At 40.7% G+C, this 19,588-nt stretch overlaps 1 protein-coding gene across 1 annotated transcript in view; it reads left to right on the top strand.

Annotated features, from left to right (window-relative positions):
• Positions 1 to 446: 446 nt before the first annotated feature.
• ctdp1 (CTD (carboxy-terminal domain, RNA polymerase II, polypeptide A) phosphatase, subunit 1) overlaps positions 447 to 19,588 on the top strand; it is a 33,439-nt gene continuing 14,297 nt past the window's right edge. Inside the window, exons 1-12 of the mRNA XM_061664841.1 lie at positions 447 to 911; positions 1,950 to 2,033; positions 2,505 to 2,598; positions 3,397 to 3,525; positions 3,861 to 4,011; positions 4,604 to 4,694; positions 5,443 to 5,609; positions 6,597 to 7,574; positions 9,404 to 9,545; positions 9,779 to 9,985; positions 10,760 to 10,913; positions 16,656 to 16,888. Coding sequence (XP_061520825.1) covers positions 619 to 911; positions 1,950 to 2,033; positions 2,505 to 2,598; positions 3,397 to 3,525; positions 3,861 to 4,011; positions 4,604 to 4,694; positions 5,443 to 5,609; positions 6,597 to 7,574; positions 9,404 to 9,545; positions 9,779 to 9,985; positions 10,760 to 10,913; positions 16,656 to 16,888 — 2,723 coding nt within the window. The 5' untranslated portion in view covers positions 447 to 618. The remainder of the gene's footprint in view (positions 912 to 1,949; positions 2,034 to 2,504; positions 2,599 to 3,396; positions 3,526 to 3,860; positions 4,012 to 4,603; positions 4,695 to 5,442; positions 5,610 to 6,596; positions 7,575 to 9,403; positions 9,546 to 9,778; positions 9,986 to 10,759; positions 10,914 to 16,655; positions 16,889 to 19,588) is intronic.

Raw genomic sequence — 19,588 nt, 5'->3', positions numbered from 1 at the left:
TAAAAGAAGGAAAAATAAAAATATGATTTATAAATAAATTAAAAAATATTGTAAGGATCTTATAGGGTAACATCGTTTAATAATTTTGAATCAAACTTCTTTCACCTTATTTACTATTTTTTTTTAAAAAATAGTTAGTCCAAATTTCTTCCCAACTCAAGTTATTTGCGCGGCAGTTTTTCAAACTGCTGGACACGGTGTTTTGACGTCATTGTCCATTCTGCAACGGTTGATCTAAAAAAATGTGTTTAGATTTATTCCGTTCAAGCTAAACATAAATAACGTAAATAATGTTATAATATTACCTTATGGTCATAAAAATACACTTTAAAATGTATGTTAAGTCCAGTATTACTTTTTTGTTGCTTGTTTTTATCCATGAATAATTTTAAGCGGAAGTTGTCATGACGACCTGCGTGTCTGCAGTGTTGCCACTTCCTGTTTACGGGCGGGAAGAGTGAACGGAGCTGGCTGCCGCAGCTAGCGGCTTTAAATCCCACCGCTGCTCTTTTAATTCACCTGAGAGCTGGCGCTTGGCAGCCTTTTAATGATTCGAACGTTGCGTCTGTAGCGGATACGCTTCAAACGGAACTTTACGAACGGATTTTTATTTTGCAGATGGAGGATCCTGCCGCTGATTCTGGCGGCGGCGACGGTGCATCAACGATGGGCCCCGCGGTGCAAGTGTCGGATATGTGCTATACGATAGGGATTCTCCCCTGTCGCCTCCTGGAGTGGAAAGTCAAACCGGGATCTCATGTCAACGTGGACTCCGTTTTAGCGCTCTGCGTGCCCATACCCGCGGAGAAGGGGGCAGAGACACCCAGGCTGCCCGAGAGGAAGGTGAAGTCGGACCGCGCGGGGGTAGTCAAGGAGCTGTGCTGTCAACCCGGACAGGTCATAACTCCTGGGTGAGTAACTTGTTTGAAGCCTGTTATGGTTCACTCACGACCGTGATAATCGTTGTATATGAACCGAGTTGTATCAGTGTTATGCTAACTGGCTAACGAGCTAACTAAAGCATGGGCGCTAACGTGAAGGCTAACTTGTTTGGTAGCCGAATCCTTACACGCAATCAAGGGAGCCAAATGACAGTGGTTTGGTTTGGTTGTAGACTATCAAAGTAAAGTGGATTTATTTTAGTAACGCAAATCAGTGTTTTTACATTCCACAAAGAATAGCTCTAAAATGGGCTTTCATTGAGTAGTACTATTTAACAATTATTAATGTTTGATTAAACGCGATTGGTTTTGAAAGCGAAACGTTTGTGAGCTTTTACTTTGAAATCGGAAGTTAAGCGCCGTTGCGTGTCGTGACGTTGACAATATAAAATGCCTCTTGGGTGATCTATATTTTTATGGTGCTACCGAGTGATATTCATTAATCAACAGTTTAAATTGTGTCATTCATATATAGTGAGATCTAGTGAAGGCCTCACATTGTATTATCTATCTATCTAGCTATCTATCTATCTATCTATTACAACAATTAATAACGGATCCATAACTGTCATCAAATGAAATTCATGAGTCAAATCAAATAAGGACTTGGAACACTGTTCAACAAATAAAACTCACCCGATTCATCCCAATATCGTTGATTAAAAAATTAGTGAGGGATCGCTGCACCAGTTTTTAACCTCTTAGGAAACCTTTATTCACCATTCATGCCCTGTTGCAATGTAATGTATATGTAAATTTGTTGTAACTATATCGCATTGTACAGTTTGTTGTGTGTTCTCAGGTGCCTTACATGGATAAATAAAGGTTAGGTAATTAAAATGAAATACATGAGACATGCTGGTGATTTAAAGCTAACTGCTGCTTTTTAGGCTTTCTTTGCTGTCGTACGAATGAAACTCAAGCCTTATTTAATGTAACTTCACACGTTGATTTATTCACATGAAAAAAAAAGACACTTAACTGTCTTTTGTCTTTTTATTCCCCCAGGGGTGTCATTGTCAGAATAGCAGGATGCAGCCACCCGATTGTGATGAAAGGCTTGTGCGCAGAATGTGGGCAGGACCTGACTCAGTAAGCGCATGCACAGACATGTTGGTGGTCAACCGCGACATCATCAAGATGGTTGATAAACCATATACACTTATTTATCTGACATGAGCCCACCCGCATTTCTGCACGTGACATGTTTTATGCCTTTTCATTCAGTGAAAAAAACGTTAAGACTCTGGTTAAAACTTTTAATAGTATTTTGTGGTGCCTTCAGTTTTAGATATTGCACTTATGTGGCGATAGAGGCAATGTATTTCCAGTTAACGGCAAATATTGTGATAAATCAATTGTGCTACCTCCACCCTTTGCCAATTTCAGAGAAACCAACCCGTTGTAGACTTCCTAGAAATCAAGCCCACTTCTGATTCATCAGCATCTTCTTTAAATCTGCTTTTCTTCTGAGTTACCGATGCTCAAGTACGCAGCATAACAACCACTCTTTGTCAATCTCGCTCCCTCTTTTTTCTCTCTCTCCCTCACACTCTCTCTCAGGCTGCAGAGCACAAATGGAAACCAGCAAACTCCCATCTCCACGGCAACAGTCTCCATGGTGCACAGTGTACCCGAGTTGATGGTCAGCTCTGAGGTGAGTCCTGTGATGGAGATGCTGCTTCCTACCGCCTTTAAGTACATCGATGAATCAATGTTTTCCATTATTAGATACACTAAAAGCCTTTTTTTTAATACTATATGTACTTAAACAGTACTCATGTAGTTAAGTGTAATTCAGTGGAACCCCCAAAGTCGAACTGAATCTTTTCCATTATGCTGTTCAACCTTTGAGTTTCCCATTGAGATCAATTATATTGAATTTAATTTGTTCCAGAGTCCCAAACTGTCACAACCACAGAACCTTTATAATTGTCCAATTTTTTTGAAGTAACATGGTTATATTATTAATTATTATTTAAAAATACAAGCATTAGCTATCCAGTTGAATGTTAATATTTTAGAACCAATAAAAAAAACTCTTTCAACTTTATTCATAAATAAGGAGACAAATAAATTTCACACATTTTTGTAAAGTTCACGCTACCACTAATATAAAACATAACACATACACATTGATTACAGGTGATAAGCTCCAGAAGCTAACTTAGCAGCCTACATCATCACTTAATGCTCCTCCTTGTCAAACATCACCAGCAGATGGACTCAAATGCACGACAGCAGTCACAACAGATCAGAATCACAGTACTTTTACAAAAAGCTGGTCAGTAGCATTTTATTTTACTGAAAGCCATTCGATTTTGGAGGTTCTTCTGGTTAACCTTTAAAACCTCTATTAAAAAAAACAGATAATGAGTTGCTCAGAAAAAGGACACACTAGTAAGTTTGTTGTGGTTTTTGTTCTCTAATTTCTTGTCCTCTTCCACCCAATCAGCAAGCAGAGCAGCTGGGCCGAGAGGACCAGCAGCGGCTCCACCGCAACAAAAAGCTGGTCCTGATGGTGGACCTGGACCAGACGCTCATCCACACCACCGATCAACACTGCCAGCAGATGTCCAATAAGGTCTTTTTCATTACAAAATATATATTTAAACATATACTACCTCCAGGGTGCCGAGGCGCATTGTTCCATGAGACATCATCAGGCGTGCCACCGGAAATTATTCAAATTCACTTAATTGGTCAGAAGATTATTACTTATTTACATTTTAGAATTATTGTCCATGTTGCTGCACTGGTTTTTATGTAGGAATATTGTGTCTTGTATTGATGTTATGTCTGCTATATTGAACTACAGATTGAAACTGGAATTAGCATAAATATATATTTTTTAAAATCTACATATTTTTGAATTTCACACGTTAATTTAACTTTTTATTTTTTTTTATTTTCCTCCAGGGCATTTTTCACTTCCAGCTGGGACGAGGTGAGCCGATGCTTCACACGCGACTACGGCCGCATTGCAAGGAATTCCTGGAGAAAATTGCCAAACTGTACGAGTTGCACGTCTTCACGTTCGGGAGCCGCCTTTATGCACACACCATTGCAGGTAATGTGTGCACTTGACTTCCATTTCTATCATAGATGAGTAATTTGGATTGTGCAGGAAATTGTACCATTTGTACTTCCCGTTGGGGTCCATGAGGGGGCACTATCTACTAATATACCGGTATTGTGTTCAAGGTGTGATTAGGTATGCTCTTTAGCTATGGGTTTATTTCAAATTGAGATTATGAGCACCAGAGAACATAAACTACATCAGAATTTGTATTTCTGACTTTTTCCTCCAGCAGTCTAAAATAAAAATACTTATGCATGAATAGCAGTTTAGGAAAAAGAAATGTTGTCTGTCCCCTCAGCAGAATTTTGATTTAGTGTGGGATTAAATTGAGCTAGCGTAATATAGGCCATCCTTTATTGAGGCTGCAGTCTATAACCCCAGCAAGGCACTGTTTTGCAGCCATGTGATGAATGTTTAATGCATTTGAAATTGAAATTTACTACAGTTGAGGCCAGCCGGGTCTCCAGCTGCTGTATATTTCCTGTCAAGAAAGCAAGAGGGGATATGAAATTATTTGAAAAGAATGCTTGATTCAAAAGAGCAAAAATACGCTCCTATGTTGTTTTCTTTTTTTTCTTAGGCTTTCTGGACCCAGAAACAAAGCTGTTCTCCCATCGTATCCTGTCCAGAGATGAATGCATCGACCCCTTCTCCAAGACGGGGAATCTTAGGTGGGAATTGATATGTGCTATGGATGTCAAATTTATAAATCCGATTATCAATTGACCATTTAAAGGGGACATTGGATGGGATATAGTGGGGTCTCTGGAGTGCCTGCCCACCCATCGAGTATAAAATTACACAACCAAGTAAATCTTTCTTAGCTTCCTACTTTTGAAAATATGTCTGTGAGCAAACTGTTAAAAATTTCCCCTGATTGTGGCGCAAGGTTTTATGAAGCTTGCATGCAACCTGTGGAATTTTTTTTCTTTAAATCTAGTACAGTCAATTTTGTACTTTTTATTTACATCACTTTTTTTTCAGTACAGTGATTTTATTTTTTTATATGCGGTTCAGTTGTATTTAATTTTGGGCACATTACGTTTAAGTAATGTTTTTAAAAAATTATATAAGTAAAATTATTATTTAACTTTTATATGCCTTTTCAATATATATATTTTTTTATATTTAAGCATAGTCTTAATGTTCAAACTGTATAGATTATAATGTTACGGTGGCTTATAATAATAAATACGCTTTTTAGGAATCAAACCGCCACCTCATTTTGATGAGCACTTAGTTCTACTGTGTTACTGTATTTTAACGTTGGCTAGCTATGTATTTTTAGAGATGGTAACTGATGTGAAACGTGACCTGGGATGTATATGAAATTTTGAAAGAAAATCCAGAATATCTCTTTTTTTAAATGCACCGCCGTTGCCGTGTCAACAAGCTTGCTGTCCTTCGTTGTCCTAACAGGTATCTTTTCCCCTGTGGGGACTCGATGGTGTGCATCATCGATGACCGTGAAGACGTGTGGAAATTTGCGCCCAACCTCATCACTGTGAAGAAATACGTCTATTTCGAGGGCATCGGGGACATTAGCGCGCCGCCAGGCTCGCAAGAAGCTCTGATGGCCAAGAAAGGTATGGAAGCGAGATATATATATTTTTTTCTCTCGCAGGTAAATGTGTCCTTGTGATGCACAGCAAAAGTAATACACATCTAATTCAATGTAATGTTCAAGGCTTTGTTTCCAGTTCCTTGCAAAGTCCTCTCGAAGAGCCACTTTTAAGATAACATGCAAGTTCTTGTGAGATTATTGTTTGAATGCAGTCCAGAGTTTTAAATGAGGCCACAGAGTGCAGCCTCCTCTGTTTGACATGTGATTCACTTTGACACAAGTCTACCCAAAGACCAAATTATGTGGCAATTGTGCCTCTATGAAATCTGAACTGAAGAATTGCTTAGCTGTTTCTGAAAAGTGATCTTTTTGGGAAGGTGGAAAAAAAATGAAAAAGGAAGTGGACACTGGATAGCCCCGAGATACACCAATGTAGATTAACACTAAATACATTAAAACACTTTGAGTCTGTGAAGAAACCAAATTTGTATTTGGATCTCATTAATGCAAGATGCAAGTGAGTATTAGGGCCAAAGTAAAAAGAAGTAAAATTGGAAAATTAGGACAAAATAGTCAGTGACAAAAGACAGTGGGGAAAAAAAAAATTAACATGATGAATCAATGTCAAAATTGCCCCACGAACCAGACCAGCTGTCACTAAATCTCTATGAAGGGCAAATTCTCAACAGTCCTTCACGCAGACTTAAATTTATGCTGGTAATATTATTATTATTATGACAAATGACTCAATTTTCCTTGTAATATGACATTTATTTTATTCTCATGAAACTGTGATTTATTCCTCAAATTACAACTTTATTCCAGTGACTTTTCTTTGTAATATTACACATTTATTCTCGCTAATTATTCGTAACTAAAGTAACATTTTGTTTTTTTTTCTTTTCAGTCTGATACACATTTATAACTCAAATTCTTGACTCAGAGCCTTCATTCAGTCTCTCCGGTTGTCTTGAATGTAAATTGATTTCTGTGCCTTGTTCCCCCGCAGGAAACCTACCAGGTCGTCCTTCAGAGAGCACAGAAACATCAGAGACTCTCGGCGCGGATGAGCAAAACAACGGCCTCAGGAAAAAGCCGGTAAAAGACGGGACCGCGGCATCCCGCTCTTCTCAGGGCGTCCCGACAAATGAACGGACGCATCCCGCCGCGCCGGATGAGGCATTGACGGATAAGCATTCAGAGGCTGAGGAGGAGGCCGTTGCGAGAAAAACTCACGAGGTTGATAACCAGGAAAAAAATAGTAAAGAGGAAAGTATTATTAGCAGGACAGGTGAGGTGCAGGACAATCCAAACTCTTTAACGCCAAACAATGAGTCCAATAATCTGGACTTCGACCTTTCCAGTGACAGCGACAGCGATTCTGTTAGAGAAAAGCCACCCTCAGTGGACGGTGACAGCGAGGCAAAGAAGTCAGAGCTTGAAGCGGCCTCACAAGACAATGGCAATGAAGCAAAAGACGGGAATAGTGAAGTCCAAAATTCTGAATCGGCAGAACCTTCGGATGTTCTCCTCCCCGAGTTGGGGAACGGCTGCTCGGTCAGGAGGGAACCCGAAACCGAGTCACAGAATAGCGAACAATCCGGGGTGACCATGGGGGAGGAGCTCCTGGACCAGAGCATGGAGGACGAGGAAGAAGAGGAAGTGGATAACGACCGGGACGATCACCTCATTTATCTGGAGGAGGTGCTTGAACGGATCCACGGCGAGTACTACGCCCGCTATGAGGCTTTCCTGAAGACGGAGGTGCCCGGCACGCCGGACATTCGCAAGATCGTCCCCGAGCTGAAAAGCAAGACCTTAGACGGAACGACGATAGTGTTTAGCGGTTTGTACCCGACCAACTACCCAATAGAGAGGACTCGTGAGTTCTATCATGCCAAGGCACTGGGAGCAAAGATTGGCAAGAATTTGGTTCTGGATTCACAAGAACCCAATGTGACCACACACCTCATTGCAGCAAAATCTGGTATGTAAAATCGATTTAATATGTTCAATTTTTTTAGTTTCTGGTACTACTGTCTGAAATTTAGTCACTTTAACAGGAATTAGCATACAGTGAACCCCCAATATTGGCGGAATATAGGGACCGAGTCCCAGTGGCAGTTTTAGATGTGGGCGACACGTGGCTGTCATTTATACTTGTGGATTTTCACTGTTCACAGCAGGGGAGATAGCGGGGGTTTACTGTACGAGGTTTCAAGGTTATGTAATCATTTTTGCTGTGGCATAAGAATATGTTGCCACGCGGCACAAGAAGTCATCTTGATCTTAATGCTTTTTAAAGATGACTTCAACCATACAGAGACTGTGAAATTAAGCACCTCTTTTTTTGATTTTGATTTTTGATTTATTTTATTTTTTTCTCTCCCTGTCCTCCCTAATTTTATTTAGTCCATTCAGCCCATTGAGACATGTCGATTAGCAGCGTGCTGGAACCATTCTGAAGTGATGGAAGCTTTTTCTTTGCTTAACGAGGCCCTAATCCGAGAAGGGTCACCCAAGGCTGGTTTAAATGTCAAATTTACTCGCATATTGTCAAAATTGTTCTTGAGAGAAAATGGAGGCTCGAGTTGGGTGGCGGTTTTAATAAAGAGAATGCAAATAGGGTGGCATTTTTTCTGCGCGCATAAGCAAAATGCTTACTGTTGGCACACAAATCTCAGGAAAATCAAAATGAGACTCGTGCCTGTATATGCCACCAATTCAATTTACCCTCTGAAAACAAGCGAGCACGGGAAGTGGCGCCGTTGCCTTGGGAGCCGGCCGCACTCAGAGACGCACTTGGCAATCACTTACATTCTACAACAGCACAAGAAGAAGAACAAGTGGAGAGGAGGGGTGGCAGCACAGATGAAATCAGGATTTTGCAAAGTTCACTTCATTTGGATAGAACCCCTGAAAGCTCTTGTTTTTTGTGCTGTTGGAACAACATTGCAGTGGTTGGACAGAGATTAATCTAGTCTATTTAACCAAAATCTGCATTCTCTGTGCCAATTTGCTTCGTAATAGCAGTTTTATTCACCCCATTTTTTGTATACACAGCTTATCTTCTGTATGTTTTAAAGCATCATTTGCTTTCTCAGTTAAAGAACCAAATTAGAAATCCTCCCTGGGACTCGGGCGTAAAATATTGCCGTAATATAGCATATATTAGGGAGGGCCAACTTGATGCGTGTAGAGTGGCAAAAAAACAGTCCAAACTATGATGCGCCACATTCAAGTTCGAAACAGAAGTTCCCCATTCCGCTCTACAGAAATGTAAATCCTCCCTGCAAGCTTCACGTTTCTTTGTGATTCCCACTGTAGGGCTGAGCTTGTAGGTTTGAATCCCAACAAGCAAGCAAAAACAACCCTTCAACTTCTGTCAACAGAAGTGGATATTTCTGGGAGTCAATGTCTGACTCCGATATTTTAATTTTAGATTCTGTGCTAGCCATTGAACGTTAGCTATGTGCTTAAAAAACTGACCCGGGGTTAATGAGCCTATATACTGAGAATGAACTCCTATGTCTGTTGAGTCAAACATCAATAAGTAGTATTCAAGCAGAAACACTACTCGCTGTGGATTTGAAGACACTATTGATTTGGCAGAAAAGTGAAAGGAGAGTGACTCTGGAAGGCAACTCTTCCTTGTTATCTTTGTACAAGTATCGACTCAGCAATTATTTTCTCTCTCCCAAAGTCTGACCATTGCTCTGAATTAGACAGAAAGTGTGTGTATTTACTAATAGGTTTTGATCAGAAGGTTGACGTCGCCTGGCGGTTGTCGCCCTTTTTGTCCTTTTTGTCCACCAGGCACGGAGAAGGTCCGTCAGGCACTGGGCTGCCAGCACCTCCACGTGGTCAACCCCGACTGGCTGTGGAGTTGTCTGGAGCGCTGGGAAAGGGTGGAGGAGCAGCTGTTCCCGCTAAAGGAGGACTACTCCAAGCAGGCATGGTACGTTTGTTGAGTTGAGAGACGTAGTGATATCAGCTATTTAGTTAATTGGATACTCTTAACACATCACATAAGGATGATCTTTTCGAGACAAAGGACAGTCGAGCCTTTGCTAACTTTGATTGGAAGAAAGGGGGGGAAAAAAGCTCTAATTTGGCCTGATTATTGGTTATACAGTGTGGTTATCCCGCTTAAAAGCATCTTCGCTGATCATTATTATTTGCTGCTTGTAGGAGCAACAGCCCGGCGGCTTTCCTTGACAAGCAGAGCTCCCGGAACAAGTCTATTTTCCGAAATCCGCCCCCAATCCAGCACAGACCTCCTCCGGCACCCCCTGAAGTTCGAACCTACGACCCTGTCACTGGGAAGCTGATTCGCAAGGCCCCTCAGGTGTCTCCTTACCTCCAGGCGTCTGATCAACAAGAGCAGTCGTGTCTCAGGTACTGAGCCGAGACAATTTCCTGATAACGCACTGACGCAGTAGCATAACATGGGAAATAATGGATATGATTAGTGGATGTCCTACCACTTCATAATCCTTTCAATATCACGTTCTGCTCTAATTTGTATGCACGCAAAAATAATGGCTTTAGGAAACAGTGGCTCGTGGGTATTGTTGGAAACCGTGGTCGTACTATTGGTGTTTGTCTTTATTGTATTGACAAAAGACTTACACATCTTAAATACTGTATATGGGTTTGTCCAGTGGGTCCCATTTACTTCCATCCCATTCTCCTTCGAGTAGCTTACTGTGCAGATACTGTACTTCCCAGATGACTCCCAATGGAGACATCTTTCCTTAGCTACTCAGTAGAACAGTAAAAACTCACATTTTAGTGATTATTTGTTGGATTTCTACACTGTAAATGATACCGCAGTTACCGGTACGTCAGCGTTGCATCATCTTGTTGTATGAGGCTTTACTTCTATGACACATACATTCAGAAATGGCTAATTTATTTACATAAATACATCATAATGAGCTATCATGAGGGGGAAAAAATGGAATTAAGTAATTCAAGGATTGCAGACATATCAAATTTGCATCAACTTTGATTTGAATCATCAAACAGTTAATTAAGTAGAAGCATGAGATTTACTGTACATAAAATCTTGGCCTTTACCTTCACTTTCAGTCGCTGAAGTCAATTAAAAAAGAAAAACCTTCACCCAGTATTTGCTGTATTTTACTAACTGACTTCATTATTGTTCAGGGGAGCGCCGAATAGTCAGCAAGATGTGGCAGTAGACCCCAGCCAGGATGACGAGTCGCTCGAGCCGTCGCATCGGAAGTGTCAGCCGAGCATGTCAGAAACGATGCCGTTGTACACTCTTTGCAAGGAGGACCTCGAGAGCATGGATAAAGAGGTAAAGGACTGGAGAAGCAGTACAAAGTAATTAGTAATTGTGTTAATTTAAAAAAAAAAAAACGACATTGTTTCTAAATGTCGATACATATCATTATATCACAATCATTTGATGTTCATAGTGACACAATATATTAAAGTTAGTTTTATAATCAAATCCCCCACCCCCCCTATTTTCTCCACTTTTCTATATTACAAAAAAAAGTCAATTTTGTCATTGGCAAGAGTGCACTCTTAAAGTAATTTAGCATCAAGCAAATGAAAACAGAATGGATTTTTCTGTATATATCCATAAATCTCACACATTTTGCAGGATTGAGGTAAATAGCATTACTACTGCCACTTTAAGTCGTTGTTTACGTTGACTTTCCTGCAGGCAATAAGGTTGAAAGAATCATGTTGAAATCACGCCCACGTTTTAAAAATGACAACAGGACGCTGGCTGAATTGTTTTTCTCTGATTATTAATCTAGAAACCTGTTCTTATTGCATCTGATATTAAGATGAATGCCAGGGAGACTCAAAGTGTGTTTGTGTTGCAGTTTTTTCTTTTTTTTAATCCTGTAATGAAAGTCTGATAACTATTATAGCCTCTGAGGATGTTGCTGTGGCAAGTCTCGGCCTGGCTGTGAAAATGATGTCGCTAATGTTGTTCCATTATGTCTTTCCACTGAGATATCTGCTGGATAATCTGTCCAATAATTGTACACGAAAATTGCGAGCTCAGATCGTTGCCACAGCAGCTGGAAGTACATGCACTTTCATTTTTATTTATCTTTGAGGCCCAACGACCTGTGCTTTCTTTTTTTCTTGTTTTCTCTCAGCCATTAATTAGCACCATTGTGTACATTGCCACGGTGTGATGGACATAATTAATTTGCGCCGTAATTAAATGCCAGCCTAATTTAAATGTAGCACAAGTCGGAGATCAAGATGGTTAATGAGGTGTTCAGTGTTCACACAGTGCATTGCGACTGAAACGTCGCATCGCACCCGTCTAAATGTGACTTTTTACATAACCATAAAGCCGGTGTAGTTCATCTAGAAGTGTTAATGATATTGTTATTTGTCTCCTCTACCGTTCTTTAATGACACATTTAAAGTCTTGGACACTTTATTGTACCATATTTCCTCATGCAGTGGCCAGAAGATGTTTATTTACTCCGGTGCAGATTTGGAGGCATCTATTAGGGTAGTGGTTCTCAAATGTTTTACACCTAGTACAACCTTTAAAATAACACTTAGCTCTCCAAGTACCAGCATCATGACCAACATTAAAATACAGGCCCAAGTGTTCATCAAAAACGAGACATACATTTTATTCTTTAAAAGTATATTTTGTATTATTGTAAGCCACTTTACATTAACGTGAACATTAACACTGTAAAAACAAAACGACCTAACTAATGATTCAGTTAATGTATTGCACATGAAAGATAAATAAAAATTTCCCCTACATTTATTTAATTATATTTTTTTACAACAAACAGTTGTTAAAAATTGAATGCAAATGTATTGTATTGTACTATAATGTCAAAGACAACAAACTGTACTTATTCTTTTGCATACCACAGTTTGAGAATTACTGTATTCGGGTGTGTACAGATGCATATTTAGAATAATGGAGCCATCCATCCAGTATCTATAGCGCTTGTCCTCGCTAGGGTTGCAAGAAGCAAGCAAGACTAATCGTTGGTGAACATCTGGTCGGAACATTTTAGGGAGTGACCCAGATGAAAGGGTCCTTTCGCAGAAGCATTGCCTTTCAAATGTCATCTGAGCTTAAAGGGCAGTCTGTGACATTCTTAAATGTTTTCCAACTTGAGGGCACAAGGAAAAATAGCCAGTCTCTTTAATTGAGTGACGCTAAAGTCCAAATCGGAGTCTGGTAAATGTCGCCAGTGGTGTCGTGTCATTGACGCAGATGTGGCGGAGAAGCTTTGCCCAGCAAATGAATCGCTGTAATGTGTATAATATACTGTAAATGTAATGTGCCCTTTTTTTATAGCACTTGTATGTTGGGGACCTGTTGGTTTTGCTGGATATTTCATAGTTTAACAGATATGAAAAAAACATCCACAGACGTTTGAAAAGTTTTAATGTTAGTAATGTCAGATTACAAGATCCCAATTTAGTTAATTTGCAGATCCTCAAATTTCAATTACAGTAGTTGGTGCGAAGTTGGACACAGCCCATTCCAGAAATCATGGACTTTAAAATTAGTTTTAGCACTTTTTATTACTTTCATTTGGGATTCTCATTTCTTTAATCTGAACACATTTTCATTTTCTTTTTTTGAACAACATTTAGTGAAAAATTTCAGCCAGTTGTTTGACCGCCCAATTGTTAGTGAGTAGTAGTAATTTCTGATTTGTTCATTTAAAAAGTTCAACCGAAAAGTTGAGGGCCGCAGTTTTTTTGTGTTTTGTGACGGGACCATCAGGATCGACGATATGGAACCTGCACGATTGATTGAACTGAGTGTTAGACATGACACATCGGTGTTTGTGTAACTCATTAAGCCAGGTATCACAAGAGAATGTAGCCTCGTCATCACTCAGGCTAATCCCAGCCTTTACAGATATTGATCTCACACATCCATACTGAAGTTTAATCCTTGGTAGACGGCGGGGGAGGTCACGCTTCTCCATGAGTCTGCAGAAAGCTTTTCAGGAAACACGCCCATTGTAAACCTGCAATAAATGCTTTTAGGGTAGCCACAATGCATGACTCCCAATATTGATGTTTTATAACTTGTTATCAATTATTTGTCAAATTATCTATCAAGCAGGAACAAAAATGATTTTCCACAAAATATTATAGCAGTTTTAGACTCATGAGATTCTTCAAAATTAGATACCGTGAGGGTTAGTGTGTTAGAGCGACGTGATACGTAACATCAAGAGTTGTAAATGGTACATCTTCCTGCCCCGTAGGGTCCAATTACAAGCGATCTTGTCAAATTCCAGGTAGCTGACCAGTTGCGTTCATCCATCATGTCAACACAACCAGCTTGTATATTGTGTATTCTTTAACCTGGAATACTGTGAATACAGTATTCCTTGTCCTCTCATTTAGCTGTTTGTTTTCATTCAACTGACTGTCACGACATCTGGCATTGTCGCTCGCTTCAAATATATACTTGGAATACAGCTTTTTGGCTTCAGATAAACTGTGTTTCTGCAGTCTTTCATTCATGTCTTACTTCATTCCGTCTTATGCACTGAATAGTGCTGGTCCGTCCCTTTGCAGCAGTAGCAGTACGTACTGTATTGTACTCAGATTTGGAATCTAGATGAACAAAAAAAGAGAGTGCTTGGCTTTGTCCTAATTTACATTTTGGTTCTCCCAAAGATATTTGATGAGCTTGAAGTCACGATGTCAGGCAGTTGTCCCTTTATGAACCTTGCTTTGTGCACTGGGACAACAGTTTTGCGTCAACGTAAAACTATTGTCCAAAATGTCTTGATTCCGGAGGAATGAAGGAGTCTAGCCGATCTCTGATTGATCACAAACACTCGTGTAATCCTGTTTGTTGGTTTGTTTGTTTGTTACCTTTGACTCTGCATATTGCGGTGCAGTGCGTCTGAGATAATGGGATCGAGAGGTAACATTCGCAGTCTCTGTGGAGTTCTTGTGCTCAAACATCACTGCTCTCAAATATTTCCCTTCTCGGGTTGTCCTTGATGTAGTACACAAGGTAGCCGCATGGCCTTGAGTTCACCCCAAGCTAATGAACAACTAAGGTGTCTGTTTTATTGTCTACCTCTCCATTTGATTCATCTGACATCCCTCTGGGCGTCGGATGAGCCTTCCTTTTATCAATGCAAAAAGAGCTTCCTCTGCAGCATTAAATGACTCCTTGCGATTTTACAGCTCACTGTCTGACATATTATAACCTCTTCATACCTCTTCACAAATTAAGTCAGTATTTCAGACAGGTAAAGCCCAGATAATCCCTCTTCAGTGGGCGTGTGTAAAGACGTCGGCCTGGCGAAGACAGGCTTGGTTTGTTTCGTAGCCACCTGGCGTAGCAAAATTGGCAAGGACAAATGTTCCCCCGATTGGTCCGCTTTATGGAACTTTCTTGAGCTTCTTCTGCAGCCTTGCACATTTCCATTAACTGTTGCTTTGTGGTGTAATGGTACCCATTTAACTGCAAAATGGCTTTGGATGTTTCTTTGAATGACAGACTTTCAGAGTCTGAAAATGCAGTGGTATACACTGTCCACTGTTTCATCACAAATATCACACTTGATTGGTGTGCGGGCAATTTAGACACACAACTATTTGTATACGAACATTACAAAGTCAATTCTCCATTATATGTCCCCTCTAAAATATTTTACCAACGATAAAGTATAATTAACTTATATCAAGAAAGGTGACTGTCGGAAAGTTGCCTCAAGAAACCTCCCCACTAGATTGCACGTTACTATGAGCTTAATCTCGGACGGCTACCTTTTAAATGTTCCTTTTTGAGAGAGAGAGAGAGAGAGAGAGAGAGAGAGAGAGAGAGAGAGAGAGAGAGAGAGAGCCAGTGATTGAGCAGGGCTAAAGGAAATCAGTGCATTTTCACCTTCCAACCAATTCAACAAAAGAAATTTCCTGCCTTGGAATCACACTTTGACTGCAGTACATTTACAGCCAGAGACCACCACGCTCTAAACTAGCTTTAGGGGGAGGGGGTGGTTTAAAAAGCCTTCTGTGCACTTTGAGTGGCCTTTTTGATTACATCCAAGAAATGGATGTTGTGGGAACTTTGCTGCGCTATATCTCACAATTGTTAGTACTTCCATTTTGAGCAAAGGTCAAATGAGCTGTGGCAGGTTTAACAAAAATGTGCTGATCCGCAGCACATGACTGCATACTGCATCTACTGCTCCAATATGGTACTTTGCTGCGCTATCGGAGAGCTGAACGGTTATAAATCACAGCTCAGGACAGTGGTGTGCTTCTTCTGGGATAAGATGTCAAGCGAGTTGAATGCCACGGTTCTTCTTGCGTTTTAGTCTTCGCACTTTCCTTTCTGAAAGCTTAAACAAAATACAAACCATAATGGCACAGCCACTATGTTCTATATTTTACATTTTTCAAAAATAACTTTAAATTTGCTTTCAAATCTGGTGTTTGACTGGAGCACATTAAAGTCTCATAAAGACGCAGAATGACATTTGTATGAATGAAGAAACACTTTCCTTTTTCACTAAACGCCATTTAGAATTATGTAGCAGCAGATTTGCCCACTTCCTAATGGGAATTTAAAATGACTTTCTCACCATAAAAATAATACAATATTACATTTTGAAGCTAAATTAGCTCAACCTTATCCTGCGTTGTGTAATGGCATGTTTTTGCAGTGCCATGTGTCTGCAGCACTTAATTGCAATCCATCCATTCCTTAAATTATGTTCAGGCTCACAGCATGTGACTGGAGCCTTTCCCAGCTGGCTTTGGATGAAAGCTGTCGCCAGCCAATCACAGGTTGATTGTCCGTGGAGCGCTGAGTGGGAATTGATCGCGTGGCAGCTATATGATTGACCCTGTAGCACTTAAATGTTTTACTTAAGCACTAAGTGACCAAGGTCTTTTGTTAGAAGCTTCAAATATAATAGAGGCTTTTGTGCTACAAACACAAACATGAACATTGCCAGTCATGAATTGGGGGTCCACATGGAGTAAGTGTCATAACTCTGAGGCCATAATGTCAGACCATTGCAACTCCTCTTGTCTCGTTCAATAGGTGGACGACATCCTGGGCGAGGAGAGCGACAACGAGAGCGAAGGCCGAGGGAAGGAGAAAGCTGCTCACGAGGAGGCGGAGGACGAGGAGGAGCAGCAGCGGAAGGAAGAGCAGCAGCACCAACAAGGAGCTGGACCACTGACAGGAGGGGTGCTGGGTCCTCAGATGCTTCGAGCGGAGGACCCGGTCCAGACGACATCTGACGGGGCCAGTCTGCTGGCCACTGTGTCCAGGTGAGACACACAACCCCACTGTGTTAAGTCAATGCTGAGAGTCAAGCATGCAAACAAATGCTATTGTGGATGAAAAATATTCTCTAGAGTGTTCCCCTATTGGCGGCACGGTGGACGACTGGTTAGAGCGTCCGCCTCATAGTTCTGAGGACTGGGGTTCAATCCCCGGCCCCGCCTGTGTGGAGTTTGTATGTTCTCCCCGTGCCTGCGTGGGTTTTGCACTCCGGTTTCCTCCCACATCCCAAAAACATGCTAGGTTAATTGAAGACTCAAAATTGCCCGCAGGTGTGAATGTGAGTGCGAATGGTTGTTTGTTTGTATGTGCCCTGCGATTGGCTGGAAACCAGTTCAGGGTGTACCCCGCCTCCTGCCCCATTAGCTGGGATAGGCTCCAACATGGCCGCGACCCTAGTGAGGAGAAGCGGCTCAATGAATGGATGGATGAATGAAAGGATGGATGGATGGATGTTCCCCTATTGGCATGATCCATCACTCACGGATTCACCCATTCACTGACTTTTGAGAGGGGAAATCTGTCCTCCCTTATTTGCTGAAATGCCATCATTTGACATTTTCGTGCCAAGGAACTGAGTTGAGGAGACAAAAGTAGTGCTTTGCCACCATCTTGTGGCATCTTGATGCCAAGGAACTATGTTGAAGTGAGTTGAAGAGGTTCATTTCGACAAAAGTAGTGCGTTGCCACCATCTTGTGGCATCTATAGGAAATCTAAACCTTTTTCGAGGGCATCAATTACTTGTGGATTTTTGATATTCATTGGCAGGGCTCGGTTCCTATCCCCGGCAGTAGTATACTACCGTACATATTTTAGTTTTTTTAATATGATGTCATGACATTTCTGAAAGATCATACCACTTCAAATCATCATCGCAATCAAATTGCTCCCTGTACTTAGAATGTGAAAATATTTGTGCGAACGTCATTCGTAGCGTTCACACAAATGCGGCAGCGCATCCAAAATATTTGTTGTGTAACACTTGACCTTCAGCAGTGCTTAAGAATCCAAATATTGTCCATGCTGATGCTATTGAATGGCCCAAATATATATTTTGCTAACAAAGTCGCACATTCAACGCGCTGATGCTGAGAGTCAAACATTTACACTTGTGCTTAGTTATGTTAAAAAATCTAAACAAAGATGTCCTGGCATTGCCAAAAGCATCGAATCAGCTTTCTTTCGTCTACTTTTTATGTACAAATAGCATTTGTGTGAACGTCACTCAAAGGCACAAATGCTACTTTGTGTCAAAAACTATTGGGAGCATGAGGAGTCAAGTATTCACACTAATGCTATTATGATGTCACGGCTTCACGGAAGGATCATATTGCCTGCAAATCACCCAGTCAGCTCCCTCCACTGCTCACAAATATTGTTATTCATCAGTCAAAGAACCACTGCAGCCCTTCACTTTGCCCTCTTTTCATTGATCATTTACATTCGTGCTAAAGACACCTTAGTTTGTCCACAGGGGGACCTACTGCTACAAAAATCTTCTGATGGTTTGTGTATGTCCTTGGTCCTACTATCTGCCATGACTACTAGTAAAACACACACACACATGCACACACCACTTCATCAGTGAGCCAGGGCTTGAACCAGACTGAGTGGTCCGCTGCCATGGCGACACGTCCAAACAGACATCAGACAGCTCTGAGCAAACAAGTCTTTTATTGCTGAAAGACAGTTAGGTTCGTTTTCAGTCTGCAGGAATCCAGTGTCTTTCTGATCTCATTTATTAATCCCTGCGCATCTTGAATATGTAATTCGGCCAGTACATTCATTCTCAATAGGTGTTCGTAGATGACTTTCGTAGATGCACAACTTCCTACTTTTTTTTTAACCCACATTAAAGAAGAAATTTAAGAAATTGTCAAATTTACATTTGCATAATAATTCTCTTGAATATTGTGTTCATTGCCTTTCAATTCCTATTACATCATGGGATATTTACAACCATTCCCTCTACGAGTAGACCATAACATCATCCTATATTGTCAGCCATTAATTTAAGTAATACTCCTCAACGCTGTGTAGATTGGTTCTGTCTGTCTACTCAGGTTCTGTGCAGAAATACAGACATGCATCTGTTGCTAAGATACAGGAGTAATGCATGTGTTGTTACCAGACTGTCTGCCTGCTCTTGATGATTGCAATCATTTTGCTGTCAGTCGCTGCACTTTGGCCATTTATGGTGTCCGTTTTCAGTGACAATTATTGTACACAATTCTCACTTTGTGTTGTAAAGAGTTTGGTAGAATGAGCTTAATTAAATAGTCCACCAGAGAATGACCTCTGGGCTGAGTCCGGCCGGTGATTTATTTTCAGCATAATTTCCACGATCCCCTTGTGTAGCTATCAAGCTAGCCAGTTCATTTTAAAAGAATAAAATCCGTCTGGCAGGTAGCAGTTTCAATCTGCTTACCTTTGAAGCATATTACATTTTTTTAAAGCATATTATCCTTAAAAGTGTGACTCAAGGGACTTGGCAATGAAGCAACTCATCCAGTTTGAGGCTGGTTTAATTGTTGTCTCTAACAAAACAAGCTGAAGTAGTTGGTCTGACATCATCAAGCGGCCCAAGTTGACCGTGCTTGACAGGCAAATAAAAACAAGCGGGTACACTCGGGAACTCGGTATGATGCAGAATCTTCTTTAATGGATTCTGAAGGTGAATTCCTCC

The sequence above is a fragment of the Phycodurus eques genome, chromosome 20 (genome assembly GCF_024500275.1).
Source record: "Phycodurus eques isolate BA_2022a chromosome 20, UOR_Pequ_1.1, whole genome shotgun sequence".
Taxonomy (NCBI): Eukaryota; Metazoa; Chordata; class Actinopteri; order Syngnathiformes; family Syngnathidae; genus Phycodurus; species Phycodurus eques.
This window is presented reverse-complemented; position numbering and strand designations above follow the sequence as displayed.